Source organism: Parasteatoda tepidariorum, chromosome 6 (assembly GCF_043381705.1).
Source record: "Parasteatoda tepidariorum isolate YZ-2023 chromosome 6, CAS_Ptep_4.0, whole genome shotgun sequence".
Taxonomy (NCBI): domain Eukaryota; kingdom Metazoa; phylum Arthropoda; class Arachnida; order Araneae; family Theridiidae; genus Parasteatoda; species Parasteatoda tepidariorum.
The window spans coordinates 68,622,993-68,637,435 of NC_092209.1; the positions used below are offsets into that span (position 1 = coordinate 68,622,993).

Consider the following 14,443-nt stretch of genomic DNA (forward strand, 5'->3'; position numbering starts at 1 on the left):
TCTCTTAGATCTAAACAAAATGGAAAACCTTGATAGAGAAATTTTGGTATAATTTTCTGTGTTAAATCCCACTTTGTAATAGAAAATCGGGATTCTAATTTAAGTGTGTGAAATTGCCCCCAACACCACTGAAAGGAAAGAAGGGAGATAACATTGAATGCATCTTATGACATTTTCTTACATGTGTATTTTTAGATGCTTTGTCCGGTGCTTTCTTTTATTTATTACATTCGATTTTATACTTTATTATATTTGAACTTTTTCATACATTTCGGACTCACTGTTCATATGTTTCATTTTATCTTTAACCTCTTCAAAACTTAAACCCGAGGTACACACTTGTGCACCCTGACAAATACGAGGTACCTACAACTTGGAAAAAGCAAAGAATGGTGACTTACTTACTCAAGATTGATTTAAATTTCATAAGGTTCTACAAGTTTTCCCAGCACTGTAAGCGATATGAAAATATTTTTTAGCAGAAATGAATACTTAAGATCATATCGCTGGTTCAAAACGACACTTCGGCACTCATTTCTCATGTTATTTCAATGAGAAGTGAGTGCAGAAGTGTCGTTTTTGTTTTGAACCAGGGATATATAAATTCATCTGCCAGTTTAAATCAATTTCAAGGCCGTGCCTAGTCAAAATATATCAGACCTGAAGATGTTAATAAATAAACATCTTAAATGAGAAACAATTTAAGTTCAAGATTAGATTTTATTCCTTACATTACAAAAATCAACATGCAAAAGCTATTTATATTGCTAATGGCTGTAATAAAAATGTCAAAAAAGTATAAAAGGTCAGAAATTAAATAAATTACCTCAGTTGGCTTGGTAGTGAAGAAACCTTGATACATTTGTCGGAAAAGTTTGCCCAATAGATAATGTTCTCTTTTACCAAGCTGAGATGGAAATAAAATTTAATATTAAAAAATCGTAAAAAAGCATTAAAAATACTATACAGAAAAAAAACTATTTATAAGAATTTAGTAATAATAAACAATACAAAAAATGCCTTTAACAAACTTTCTCAGATCTCTGCCATTAGTAATTTAATTGTCTGTTTTGTGTGCTTTCATTGACCTTTATTTATGACACCTAAACACAAAATTTATATCGCTGTTTCAAAATAGAATCATTTCTTTAGAAAATAATTGAAAGGGTCATACCACATAGCCATTCAAGGAATTTTCTTATCATTGTCATTAATACATAAAATCAGAATGCTTGTCAAAAATGAAGTAAAAACTACATATCCACTACTTGATTACAAATTAATAAAGCATAAAAAAAGACAAAAATGTTATTAAAGTTTGACGAATCACCATGAAGGAAAGCGTGATACGAGTTCAACAGAACAATTAATTGCTGGATTGTACTTAAAAAAATTTCTAATATTTGCTATTTCTTTCCTCGTTTTGATAATCATTTTAATTTTGCCGTTTCTTTCTTCATTCTGATTTTAATAACCTCCTCAATTTGAGCATCCTCTGACTATCAAGGTAGTAAATCCCACCTTTCATTCCAGCTTTGTAAGACATCGATTACGATTTTTGTTTTCTCCTCTTAAACATTAGATTACATCTCCGAATATACACGCCCCCCCCCCCAAATTACCGGAACAAAATTACCGGAAAAGATTTATTGCAAAAGATACAACAATCTTTTAGCTACTTTTATACACAAGAACCACCTTAATCACAACATTTGTCATACCGAGGAATAAGATTTTGCATTCAAAAGGGAGGATCGGATTTACTTTATGCTACGTAGACGAAGATAAAAGAACAACAACAACGTGTATAAAGCACAAATAAATTACAAAAATTGACAAGTTTTTTTTTGGGGGGGGGGGACTCTATAAACAAGAAAAGATCCTTCTTCATTGTCTAAATACCAATTGATGACACCATGTATTTAAGACACTTCTATAAACAAGAACCTTCCTCCTTGTTATTTTTTGGCGCTTATACACTGAGGTTATTATTTATCGAAGGAAAACTTTAGTATAGCCATTTCCGTACTTGTTTTGTACTTGCCTTATTTTAGCCTTGTTGCATTAGCGCAGTATCGCAGTACATTATTAGTACAATATCATAGTACATCATTTGAGAGCAGCGATGGCTCAGGGGATAGAGCGTTCGTCTTCCAATGAGGTGAACCGAGATTCGATCCCGGCAACGGCTGGTCGATACGAATTCCGCATCCGGCTTGCACCAACCACAGTGCTGACGTGAAATATCCTCAGTGGTAGACGGATCATGGATTAACAATCTTTCACATACATATATTACAATATTTTTCATTAATGCATTCTCTGAAAAAACATGTTATTAATATGAATAGTAGAGATTATAGAGCTATCTATCTGAAATGGAATTCTCAGTTGTTTTAAGTTAGAGTGTTAGAGCAGAAAAACCAACAACGTAGCATTTTTAAGCACCATGTGAACAATCATAGTTCTTTTGATGTTTCGATACAATTTTACGATGTACTATAAGAAATATATTTTATTTTGACTAACTAATAATCCAATGATTAACTTTTCACTTACTAAATCGTAAGTATTTATCCTTTGAAAGATAGACACAAAAATTTCCTAAATTTATTAAGTAGTATCTGCGAATTAAATTGTAACTATTAAAATTAATTAATTTTAATAGTTATATAAAAATGTATATAAATATTAAAATTAATAAATGAGCTCATGAGCCACAATGGCTCACTGGCTAAGGCACTGATCTGTCATTGTGAAGAGCTGGGGCTCGATGCCCAGTGGCGGCTTGAAGCTCATCCAGTTTCAAATCGATGGGTTCCAATTTGTCAGGGAAGTAAAGTCGGCTTGTGTCCAGTGCTTACCACATTACCAAAATCATCACGTTTATCACGGAATCGTGAGGCCTTATTCTCCATAATCCCCTGGTCCACAACAGACTGTAGCGGAAATTCTTTACTTTAAATGAGATCACAATTGTGTTAAAACAAAGTAGTTAAGTTTAATTAATTCGACGGATGTGGTAAATCACGCAAAAAGTAAAATTAACATAAGACTACCAAGTATACATTCGTTAATTCTCCTCATTTTAGCTACTTTTCATAGTTTTAGTGTAGAAACTTCCAAATCCGATGAAAAAAAGTTTATTAAAAAAATTGCTCCTTCTTGTCAAGTTTCATAACTCCGCTTGATTTGAAACCAATTAACTACATAAAGAATGAAGGGAGCATTGTGCAATTGAAACTCCAGTTTTTCTATTGCATGAAATATATTATTGACAACTCACTTGGGTTAAAGATCCTAAGCCCAATGGCCAGGAAGATGCTGGATTAGGATCTGTTGGATAAAGCTGTTCTGGAGCTCGATCACCATGTCGATACATCTATAAATGTTGTATAATAAAAAGAAACTATAAATAAATCGAAATAATTGAAATTAGCTTAACGTTACTTTATAAATTATCTGCTTTCTCTTAGATCTAAACACCGAAAGGGGGAAGAAGTTCGTGATTTGCCTATTTTCGCTAGCAAGATGGCAGGTAAGATTTAAGCGATACTTGCTTACGTAAGATGAGTTGCTAAAATCCCCGAGTTTTAAAAAAATTAAAAAAATAAGAATAATTAAAAAATAAGATTGAAACAAAAATTTTAGAAACTTGAAAAAAAAATTATTCAAAATAAAAGTTTGATTTGGTGAACTATATAATCAAATCTAGTCATCAAATATCTAAAAATTTCTAAAGTTTTCTTGAATGAATTTCAAAGTTATCATAAGATAAATCAAAATATAAATTTTGTTTTTGAAAAGTTATATCTAGCAATGTTATATTTTATTCGAGCGTTAAGCTCTGTTATTTGATGTCAAAAACGAAAAATCTTATCATCTGCCTTACGTGCTCTCATTTATCAGTTGTATACATCATCTGCAAAAGAATTATTTTTTCTCCACGCGTATTTTTATTCTTCAAAAAGAATATTCTTGATGGATGAATTCGTTTGCTAAAATTTCTGGGATACTTTATGTTAAAAATAAACAAAAAAAAATCCTGATATTTTATTATCAAGTAAATAAGCATCATAGTAGTGCTCGAGCATTAAAAAAGGAATTTGTTTCAACTAAGGGAAAATTATTTTTTTCGACTGCGATTGTACTACGGTTGTATGGTGAAAAGCAATGACATTCATTTTGAAATCCAAGTTTCTCAAATAAAAAGTGTACAGGTTGAATGAAAATAATTCCTTTATAAGAAAACAAAAATAATCGTTATGGGTATAGTAACACAGGTCCCATCGTTCAGGTAACAGATCTGTGCTGTCGCTGTAGCTGATTTTAGTTGATTCTGGAGGAAGATCTGCACAGCTTCTTTCAATTCGTCGTCCAAATGGGGACGTCTTTCTTATAATGGTCTCTTAAACGGCTCAGAGATGTAAAAGTCACAGAAAGACAAATCCGGACTGTACGACGGGTGTTCCAATACCTCCCGACAAAAATTTGAAATAATAGCCTGAGATCAAGAAATCATTCCCTTTTCCGGTCTGGGCTCATCCGTGGATAGCACGACTTACCTTTGGATCAATTTCCTCAACCACAAATAGCTTTCACTGTTTCGCCGTATGTTTTGTTATCCCTATTCTGTGGCTCTGCATTCTGACGCAATCCCACGTATCCTCTTTTAATTTGGGCAACCTTTATATTTCGATAGAAAGTTCTATGAAGTAAAACCATGGGTTTAATTGACTAATGTTAGATAGTCTATTTGGAATTTCAATATAAATAGATAAACCTCGTGACTCTATTTCTGTTTCTGTTATTTTTGCTATTGACACAAAAAGAATACTTTTAAATTTATAATATTTAATAAAACCCTTGAAACCAGTCCTTAGCTATATCTGTATAGTCTATAATTAAATTGGCCACTAACTATCAGTTTATAAAATAAATTTAAGCATGAGATAAAAATATACGCTTACCAACTGAACAAACTCCAGTTTATAATTATTATTTGCCGCTTTAATTAAGTTGACCAGAGTGACCAGTACCACAATAAATACATTTTTACTAAGCCAGGAGGTGGCGTTCATTTTCTTCTGTTAGTATTAACGACTGAAACGAACGAAAAAAATTTTGTGGTTTATATCTAGTTCTCTTATGGCCATATAGATATAGATAAGGTACCATAAAAGTATATAAGTAATTACATTCCAAAATTTAGTACTTCATAGGATATAACATACATATCTTTAAAATTGATATGTATGTTATTTCCTCTATGTGACATTTATGTCTATAAGTAAGATTATTTTAACAACTTCCTTAATAGCTTTAAATTCTTCCTCACTACACATGATTCATAATCGTTCTTCAGTTTTTAAAGTATAACTGCTTGTATATAAAATTGTTATTATGCATACGTAATTATCGTAAAGAAAATGATTTTCATGCTTTTAAGGAAAATATTGGCTTTAAAATTGTTTGGTTATAATATTATTAAATGATGTAACATTATATTGATATTAAATGACATGAAATCACAGCAGGGAAATTACCAGTAGTAAACTAGACTAAAAGTTTTCGATTTATGGATTAGAAGATTGGATTTATGAGTACAAATATTCTCAAAATGAAACATATTTTATCTAATTAATTTCTATAGGACCATCATTTGTCATTTGGTAAGCGAACGATTGAAGTTGTTGTTATCGTAACAGTAAACTATTAAAAATATTAGGCCAAAAAAAAGAAATTTGAAAAAAAATAATAAAATCATGCAAAATAAAAGGTTCAATGGAAAATGTAAAGGAAAAAAGTTACATTAACAATTGTAAGCAGTGCGTTCGCCTCGCAATGAGGTGTCTCAGGTTTGAATCCCACCTAGTACCAATTCTGCTCCCAGTTCGCACCAACCACAGTGCTGACGTAAATTATCCTCAGTGGTAGATGGGTGATGGAATAGATTCCCCTTGACGTTGGGCAAGCCATGGAAGGTTTTCTTTTCTATGGAACGAAAATGCGAACTATTTTCTTAAAAAACCTCCACATAGGTTAGTTTGTCCCATTGTGCTTGATTCAGGAATTCCCTTTTCTGGGCTGGGTTCAAAATTACAAGGCTACGGAATTGAACATTGATAGTCGTTAACTCAGAATTAGATCGACTGTTCAACGCCAGTTATAAAATAGAATTGTGAGCAGTCATTTTTATTTTCACTTTCAGATTTCACCAACACCGAAAACATCACATCGTGTGCACATCAGCCTTTCATTTTCAATATATCTGTTTTAATTATTTGCATAAAAATGTGGATGTTATCATTATAAGTAAAAAATTTTAAACCTCCATTTAATGAATTACAATAAATAGTAATTAACTAAATTAATTGCCTCAATTGTTATTAAATAAATTAAATGCTTTTTTCGTGACTAAATTTCTAAAAAAAACTGCTTTTGAGAAATTACTTGAAAATAAAAGACTGAACTATAAACAGTAATAAACTAAATAACGTTCCTAATGTCTTACTCTTGCGTTTTACACCTTTCAAGAGACAATATCGAGCAAATGGTCCTCTCCAATATGCTGGTGAAAATTAATTAATTATGATTTAAAACAAATATACTTTTAAACAAATATAAAATTAGCTTTGCTTCTAAAGCTGCAGATTTTTTTTTAATGATATTTTAGTCCAATTTTTGTCGAAATGTACAAGTTTAAAAACGTTATATATAGCATGGGGCCGCATAAAAGTTGCGAGTAACTTCAAAAGCATATCATCGGAATCAACACTGCATAGAAACCCATGCTCGGAAATGTCGTCGAACACGGCTATGGACATTTCCCTATTTTGACCTGTTCAAAAGCACTTGGAGAATAATAGGTACACGTCCTTAACGGAGCTTGACGTCATTCTCGGTAGGTTCCTATGCAATAGGTAGGTTCCTGTGCAATTTTAATTCTGTGCCCTAACTCCCCTTGAAGTTTGTTTCAACCTTTATTCGACCCTGTTAAATATATCGTTTATAAACTAGTACATTTCGACAAAAAATAGACTAAAAATTTCATTGTTAAAAAACTGTAGATCGGAGAGAGAAACCAATTGCATATTTGAAATCAGTGATCTGAAAGTAACTAAGGACTGTTAAAAAAAATCTCATGCATCAGAAAACAAAGAAGAATTGTTCCCCAGTGTTATTAAAGATTTTTAAAAGAACATTAGTGAGGCATTTTAGAGAATTAGGAAAAAAATTCAGTTATCAATTTTTCCTTATAACTTTTTATTCGTCCCAATTCCAAATTGAAAATTAACATTTTCTTATTTGAATGAATTTTCCAACAAATTTTACTTCTTTGAAGTACGGATATTTTTTTAACATAGTAACGAAACAAAGTGAATCATTTAACTTTTCAGCTGACTTAATGCAATCTATTGTGTTTGCCCAGACAGTGGGTTTTTCAGATAGCATCATCAAATATGCCTGAATTACAGTTTGTCTTCCATTAAAAGTTAGATGGTAAACATTGGAGGAAAAAGCTACAACTTTGTTTCATTTTTAAAATTCCGAAAGCACTTATTTGATAAGATTTTTTTTTTCCTTCATTGCATGAACTTCCTTTTTTGATTTAGAAATTGTCGTTTTCGCATGAAAATAAATGAATAAATAAAAATAATCTTAGAAATCGCGATTGTTACACTATTAAAAAAATTTATTTTTTGAAGAATTTCTTTGTGTCTTTATTTAATTTGTGAAGTATCGAGCTAATCTATTTCAATACCAAAAATCAGGATTAGGCTTGTTATTTGATTGGGTCTTATTTTCCGTGAAACATACTAACATCGCTTCTCCATCATGTTTTGGATTGCATTGGTGCCTCTGTGAGGCAACTGATGAGTGATGAGGAGATTGTCTATGACTTGCTGATGCGACATGATCTTCTGAACTTGCTCTAGGGCTCAAGGCCAAGGGGATAAGCAACAACAACAACATACTAACACTATGGCTGCCATTGACCTCAATAATGATGTGTCAGATTTAGAAATTTCGTCATCAGTTCCAAACCATTTATTTTAGATTTTAGTTGGAAGTATTTCTGTCATATTTTATTTGCTCTTGCTTATTTCATTCTGTCTTATAAACACAGAAAAAGAAATCTCTGCATGAATAAAACTTTTTTTTTTCATATTTCTTTTTTTTTTAGTTTAAAAGGAGTAATTGTGCCTATCATTTATAATCTCTTTCAAATTTGGGGCCGCGTATGGATAAATTTTTACCTTGGAAAACAAATTCAAAATTACATTCATTACATTGAAAATAAGGGTAAACGTATTCAGCTAAACATGTAATATGCTTAATTTGCAATGCTTAATATGTATATAATATGCTTAAATGTAATCAGCACATAATCATTTAAGACGACTTTAGTAAATTTTACTTCATACAACTATAAAATCTTTCAATTTGCTCTCAAATGGGCTACAAATGCGGAATAACAGAATTTTTTACTTAGAGCAGCACTAGGCATGTTTTTACCATTAGCTTCTGGGTAGTCATCGGAGTTGAAAGTGCGTTACAGTAAACTCTTTCTTATGCACCGGTGTAAGGGGCCAAGAGAAAAAAGCGCATAAGTGAAAGAGGCGCATAAGTGAAAAACTTCAAAATTCTAAAATGCAACGTAAATTGCAGTGACAATATGAATAAATACGTTTCTAAAGATTAAATGTTAATATTTATACTGTTTTGGTATTTACTATAATTATACAAAGAAAAAATTTAACATACCTTAAGACACTTTATTTTCTTACAAAATAATCTGAATACATGTTTGTATTTGTTTTTGCCAACGTTATTCAAAAACAGTTTTTTTCAGTTCATATAAATGGGATAAGGGGGAGTTTCAGAAGCAAAATTAAATTGTAAATAGTCAGGAATAGTGTCTAAAGCTTTCAATACTGCTGTGTGATTTGGAGGAACTTCACATCTCGTCAGTATCATCCACCACGTTCTCATTGTTCATAAGTTTTAGTTAGATATAAATGAAGTTCTTCACAAAAAATTTGAGTTTTATGGGAGGGGGTGAATCATTACATGTTAAATTTCTAAGAAAAGTACTTGACGTCATAATATGCTGCGCAATAAGTTGTTCAAGTACTTCTGTCATTGAACTGATCACCTTCACCTTCTTTTCTTAACTCATAATGTCCATCTGACTGCAAGTAAGTGATTGCGGTCTCTTACATCTTTCGTATTCCAGGTGTCTTTTTTTTTCTAGAAAACAGCATGGGAGTAAACTAACCTCTGGACAAGAGGAATGGTCATTTTCTAAAAGATGAATGGGCTTTCACTGTTGTTGGTGTAGCAGATAAGACACCCTATTCAAAATTCTAGAAAGAATGTCTTTCCAGAAACAGCAAAAATGAAAAGGTCACNAATAGTCAGGAATAGTGTCTAAAGCTTTCAATACTGCTGTGTGATTTGGAGGAACTTCACATCTCGTCAGTATCATCCACCACCATCTCATCGTTCACAAGTTTTAGTTAGATATAAATGAAGTTCTTCACAAAAAATTTGAGTTTTATGGGAGGGGGTGAAGCATCACATGTTAAATTTCGAAGAAAAGTACTTGACGTCATAATATGCTGCACAATAAGTTGTTCAAGTACTTCTGTCACTGAACTGATCACCTCCTTTTATTTACTCATAATGTCCATCTGACTGCAAGTAAGTGATCGCGGTCTCTTACATCTTTCGTATTCCAGGTGTCTTTTTTTTCTAGAAAACAGCATAGGAGTAAACTACCCTCTGGACAAGAGGAATGGTCACTTTCTGAAAGATGAATGGGCTTTCATTGTTGTTGGTGTAACAGATAAGACACTCTATTCAAAATTCTAGAAAGAATGTCTTTCCAGAAACAGCAAAAATGAAAAGGTCGCAGGGGGAAGTAAATTCAATAGGATCTAACAACATATATTTCTTTTCATCTGTAACAAGGAAGAAATGAAGCTTATTTGCTTCATTTTTAATTTAAAACATTTTTTTAAAAAAGAAAAAATATTTAAAGGATTAAAAAATCAAAATGTTATCCTAAATTTTCGGCGCATAATTGAAAAATTTATTTTTAGAGCGACGCATAAATGAAGGATATTTATCATTATTTTCCTATCTAATGTACTGGGACCTATAAAAATCGTCGTATAAATGAAAAAGGTGCATAAAAGAGGTGGTGCATAAATTTCTCTCTTGATTTTCAAGCCGATTAAAAATTTTAACCACGGTAACTAGATGCAACTCAAAACTGTATTAATCATAGTGTTTAATTTAAACATCGTGTTAATTTTAAACTCTATTTTTGATAATCGAAATGCAAAAAATATTTTAGAAGGAGGAAGCTTCGTGATACATCCCATACATTTGAGCAGAGGTGGAGAGGAAAGGAGGAAGGCTCTAGATACGGAACCAAGTGTTCTCTCAAGGTGACGTTTTCTAGTGTTTCGATTCGCGAAACACACTAACCGACTGGGGGCGTTGTTATTTGAGGTAAATCACAGCTAACTTGCTAAGTGAAGAGTATGTGATTGTTGAGAATGTGATACGAGAAAGTATATTGTACTTGAGAGATGTACAATAGAATTTGACAAACTTCGAGCAGGAAGTATACTTTTATTTTTCTCAATTATTCATTCATATTTATACGTAAAAAAGGCATCATTATTTAATAATATTACCCGAACAATGTGCTCATAATTATTTCTCTATTTTTATTTTTAGGCTACAAGAACAGTAAGGAACCACTACGACTGTCCTTCAATTCATGATGAAGGGATAAAGGGCCACTCCGGCCTCAGGCACCCCGACCAACCAACTGGACTAGGAACTTACTCAGAAGAGCACATTCAGTTGCTCTGGAGATTTCTTCAGTATAGCATGGTTACGTTTTTTTTATTGTGACTTATTTAATTTGAAAAAAAATTGATATTCTTTTGTTATGCAGGCGAAAGCGAATTTTTGTAAGAAAAGAGCCTGAACATGATCCGAAGACATGCCATCCACAATTTTGATCCTATGCAAAGGGAATAATTATTTGTAAATAAGCAGAAAAATAATATGCATTGATATTCTTATGAGAGAGAAAACCTAATCATTGAAAAAGTTAATCTACTAAATTTAATTATCTAATATGAAGAATCTATTTAACCTTTGCATCGTATAATTTTCTGAATCAAATTACTTCAAACATTAAAATAGGCAGAAGCATATGTTGTATCATATAATTTTGCAGAACAAGTTTTTTATAACAATTTTTATTAAAAAATTTTAATTTTCAATAAAAAAATCATTATTTACAAGCTAAAATACGAAAATTAAAGAAAGTTTATTACAAAAAATGACACTAAGAGTTTTTCATGTTGAAATTCACAATGTTCTTTTTAAGTTTGAGTTTTTTCTTTTAGTCTTAAAGTTACATAACTATTTATATTTCATGGCATATTTTATGGCAATACGGCAAGTATATTATTTATCATGGCAATACGGCAAGTTCTTAATCAGACATAGAAAGCTATTACAAGTAAACTATACTCAAAGTAGAAAAAAAATATTTACAAATAAATTTTTTATAATAAAATCATAACACTTTCTTTTTTTATAAATCCTAAAAATCCCAAAATAAACTTCTCCTTCTTAAAAAAGAAAAAAATTATTCTGAAATAATATATACATAGATTATCACTTCATGACTTTAAGCAGACATATCATACTGTAAAATTTCATAATTGTAAGAATTCGAAAGGTATTTTAATATGTAACTTAAACAGAATAGCTGAAATCGAATTTAAATTAATCTTTCAAAATTAAAAAAATACTCACCAAGAAAACATTAAAAATTTTTTAGTAATCAACACAAATGATAATATTTCAAGTAAGTCTGATGATCCTTTATGGTTGTTTTCCGAATTATATAGATTCAGATATACAGGGTTATTCAGAGTTATAGTTAAAAAACGAAAACGAATATGGCAAAAAAGAACAAATAAAATTATTCCGAAAGTATTCAAGTTTTAATTTAAGCAGTTGCCGGTAGATGGCAGTAACATGTGCCACTGAAGCCAGTTGTTGTAAAGAAAAATGGCGTTTACACTCGGAGGGAATTATGAATAACCCTGGATATACTATTCTATAAAACTGCAGAACTGTTACGATTCTGCACGTTCTTAAATTATTCATTGAAATGAAGTAGACACCGAACTTAATTATCTTCATTTTAGTTTACAATGAATTGAACATAAAATTTTTTAGCTTACCGTAATACACATTCGTAATAGTAAGTACAAGTTTTCTAAAACCGGAAGAAATTTAGAAAACTTCCGGTGTATCCCTCCACTTATGTTATGTTTAGGAGGCGATGTGTGAAGAGACTTGATATTATAGGTAGTTTAATTATTGGGTTTTGAGTTTAAGCTCATGTGTAATTTTAACATCCATAACAGTTTTCCATAATTTATGGATTCTAAAAGGTCATTAGCCGTAAATAAATTTGAGAAAATTGATATCATAACATAAAAAAGTAAGGGTTCACCCCACACAGCCACCGCTATCCCAGGGATATCCAAACACGTCTGTTACTTATCCAAATATCCAGTGGATATTCGGATATGTTCCAGACTTCTTACAGATATCTAAACACATCTAAGTCCATGAGTTAGATATTTTAGACATCTCTGGGATATCATTTTTGGATATCTGGGGGATGTGGTAATTTGGTTATTATAGAGATATCCAGGCATATCTAAGTTCTAGATATGGACATTTTGGATATCTTTTGGATATTTAATATAGATAAGTTTAAGACATGGATCACTGGATGTCTGTAGAATGTCTAAGAGATGTTTCAAATCGTACTCAATAGCTGACGCATATCCAGTTTTCGACATCTCAGAGATTTCAGTTTTTGGATATTGATATTCTTTTATTTACAATTCCAAACTCTGATATAATTTTCTTTTTCTGATGCAGATTTTTTTTTCTGAATTAAAACAGAATTTTGAATTTTTAAATATTCTTAGATAATTATAATTCTAACCGTACTCAACAAAAATAGAAACCTGATACCAAATACGAAACTGCAGAATTTATTGTTAGCGAGCGTCTTCTTTTACAACCTTCATTTTACAACCTTGATATAAAAATCATTTATTGTTGAAGTAAGTAAGAGTTTTTTNTTCAGTATATTATAAAATTTACTACTTTAACAAATTTCTTAAGGTAGCAATCAAAGCAAAAAATAATTTCAAGTATACAAATATTTCAAATTAGAATTCTGAAATAATTTGTCAAATAAAGTGAATCGGGTATTATGAGTATTTTACATATATCCTAACATTTTGCAATTAATATTCTCAAAACTTACGTGATATACAATCTAAATATACTCATAATACAAGATAAATCAATTTAATGAGAAATTCTCAATTAAAAATTTGTATCGTTTAATAATAAATAATACAAATTTAGTAAATAAGCATTTTTTAAATACTTTAGTAAACAAAAATGAAATATGTCTCTCAGACATTCAGGGTTGTCTCTGAGACATCTAAAAGAATATCCTTGGGATATCCAGAAACTAAATATAACAGACATCTAAACGATGTGAGAGAGATATCAATGTTTAACTTAGGACATCCCTTGGATGACTGTGGTAGGTCAAAGATATCTGTCGGATGTCTCTTGGATGTGCAGCAGACATCAATATCCAAATATCTGCTAGACATCACACAGATGCGACCCCTGGATTTCTATTGGATATTTCATGGATATTCAGACGTCTCGGGGATCTCTGATGGATATGGCAATATCCAGTTTTTTTATCCAAGAGATATCTCTAAGATGTGTTGTGGATATTTGTGGCTGTATGGTACCATGTTTTGACAGTTATCCTCTAATTGACTATATTTTTGTAAAATATCATTTTTTCTTATTTTTTGATAGCGTCGTATGTGTGCTTTTGGAGTCTTTCGAATTTGTTTGCTGTTTGTGAAAGTTAAATCGAAAGAACGCGTTATAATGCAAACACTACAAGTATAATAATATTGGATCGCCCACTTTTTCTAAACTTAGGCGTAATGATAAATCGAAAGTGGTAACCTGGAATTTTCTAAGTAAATTTTAACCCCCAGTGCCACCTTTTCTGCGCTCCACCGTCCATAAGCTTTATATTCTAGGAAGTTCTATTATCGTGATTTGTGTTAAATTTACACCTAATTTTACCATTCATGTGAGTTTTCTGTAATTTGTAAGTTCTCACAAATCATTAGCCTCAAGCAAATTCACGAAAATTAATATTACAAAATAAATAAAATGTAAAGTTAGTCATGTTTTGAGTGTTATCCTTTATTTGGTAATTTTAGCATGAAATATCACCGTTTGTTATTTTTTGGATTGCATGCTAGCGCAGTCTTCC

At 31.1% G+C, this 14,443-nt stretch overlaps 1 protein-coding gene across 1 annotated transcript in view; it reads right to left on the bottom strand.

Moving 5' to 3' along the window:
* Positions 1-5,157, bottom strand: part of LOC122271444 (lysosomal acid phosphatase-like) — a 10,200-nt gene extending 5,043 nt beyond the window's left edge. The window contains exons 1-3 of the mRNA XM_043052705.2: positions 4,971-5,157; positions 3,287-3,382; positions 827-907 (exon numbers count right to left, since the gene is read on the bottom strand). Coding sequence (XP_042908639.1) covers positions 827-907; positions 3,287-3,382; positions 4,971-5,081 — 288 coding nt within the window. The 5' untranslated portion in view covers positions 5,082-5,157. The remainder of the gene's footprint in view (positions 1-826; positions 908-3,286; positions 3,383-4,970) is intronic.
* Positions 5,158-14,443: the final 9,286 nt, after the last annotated feature.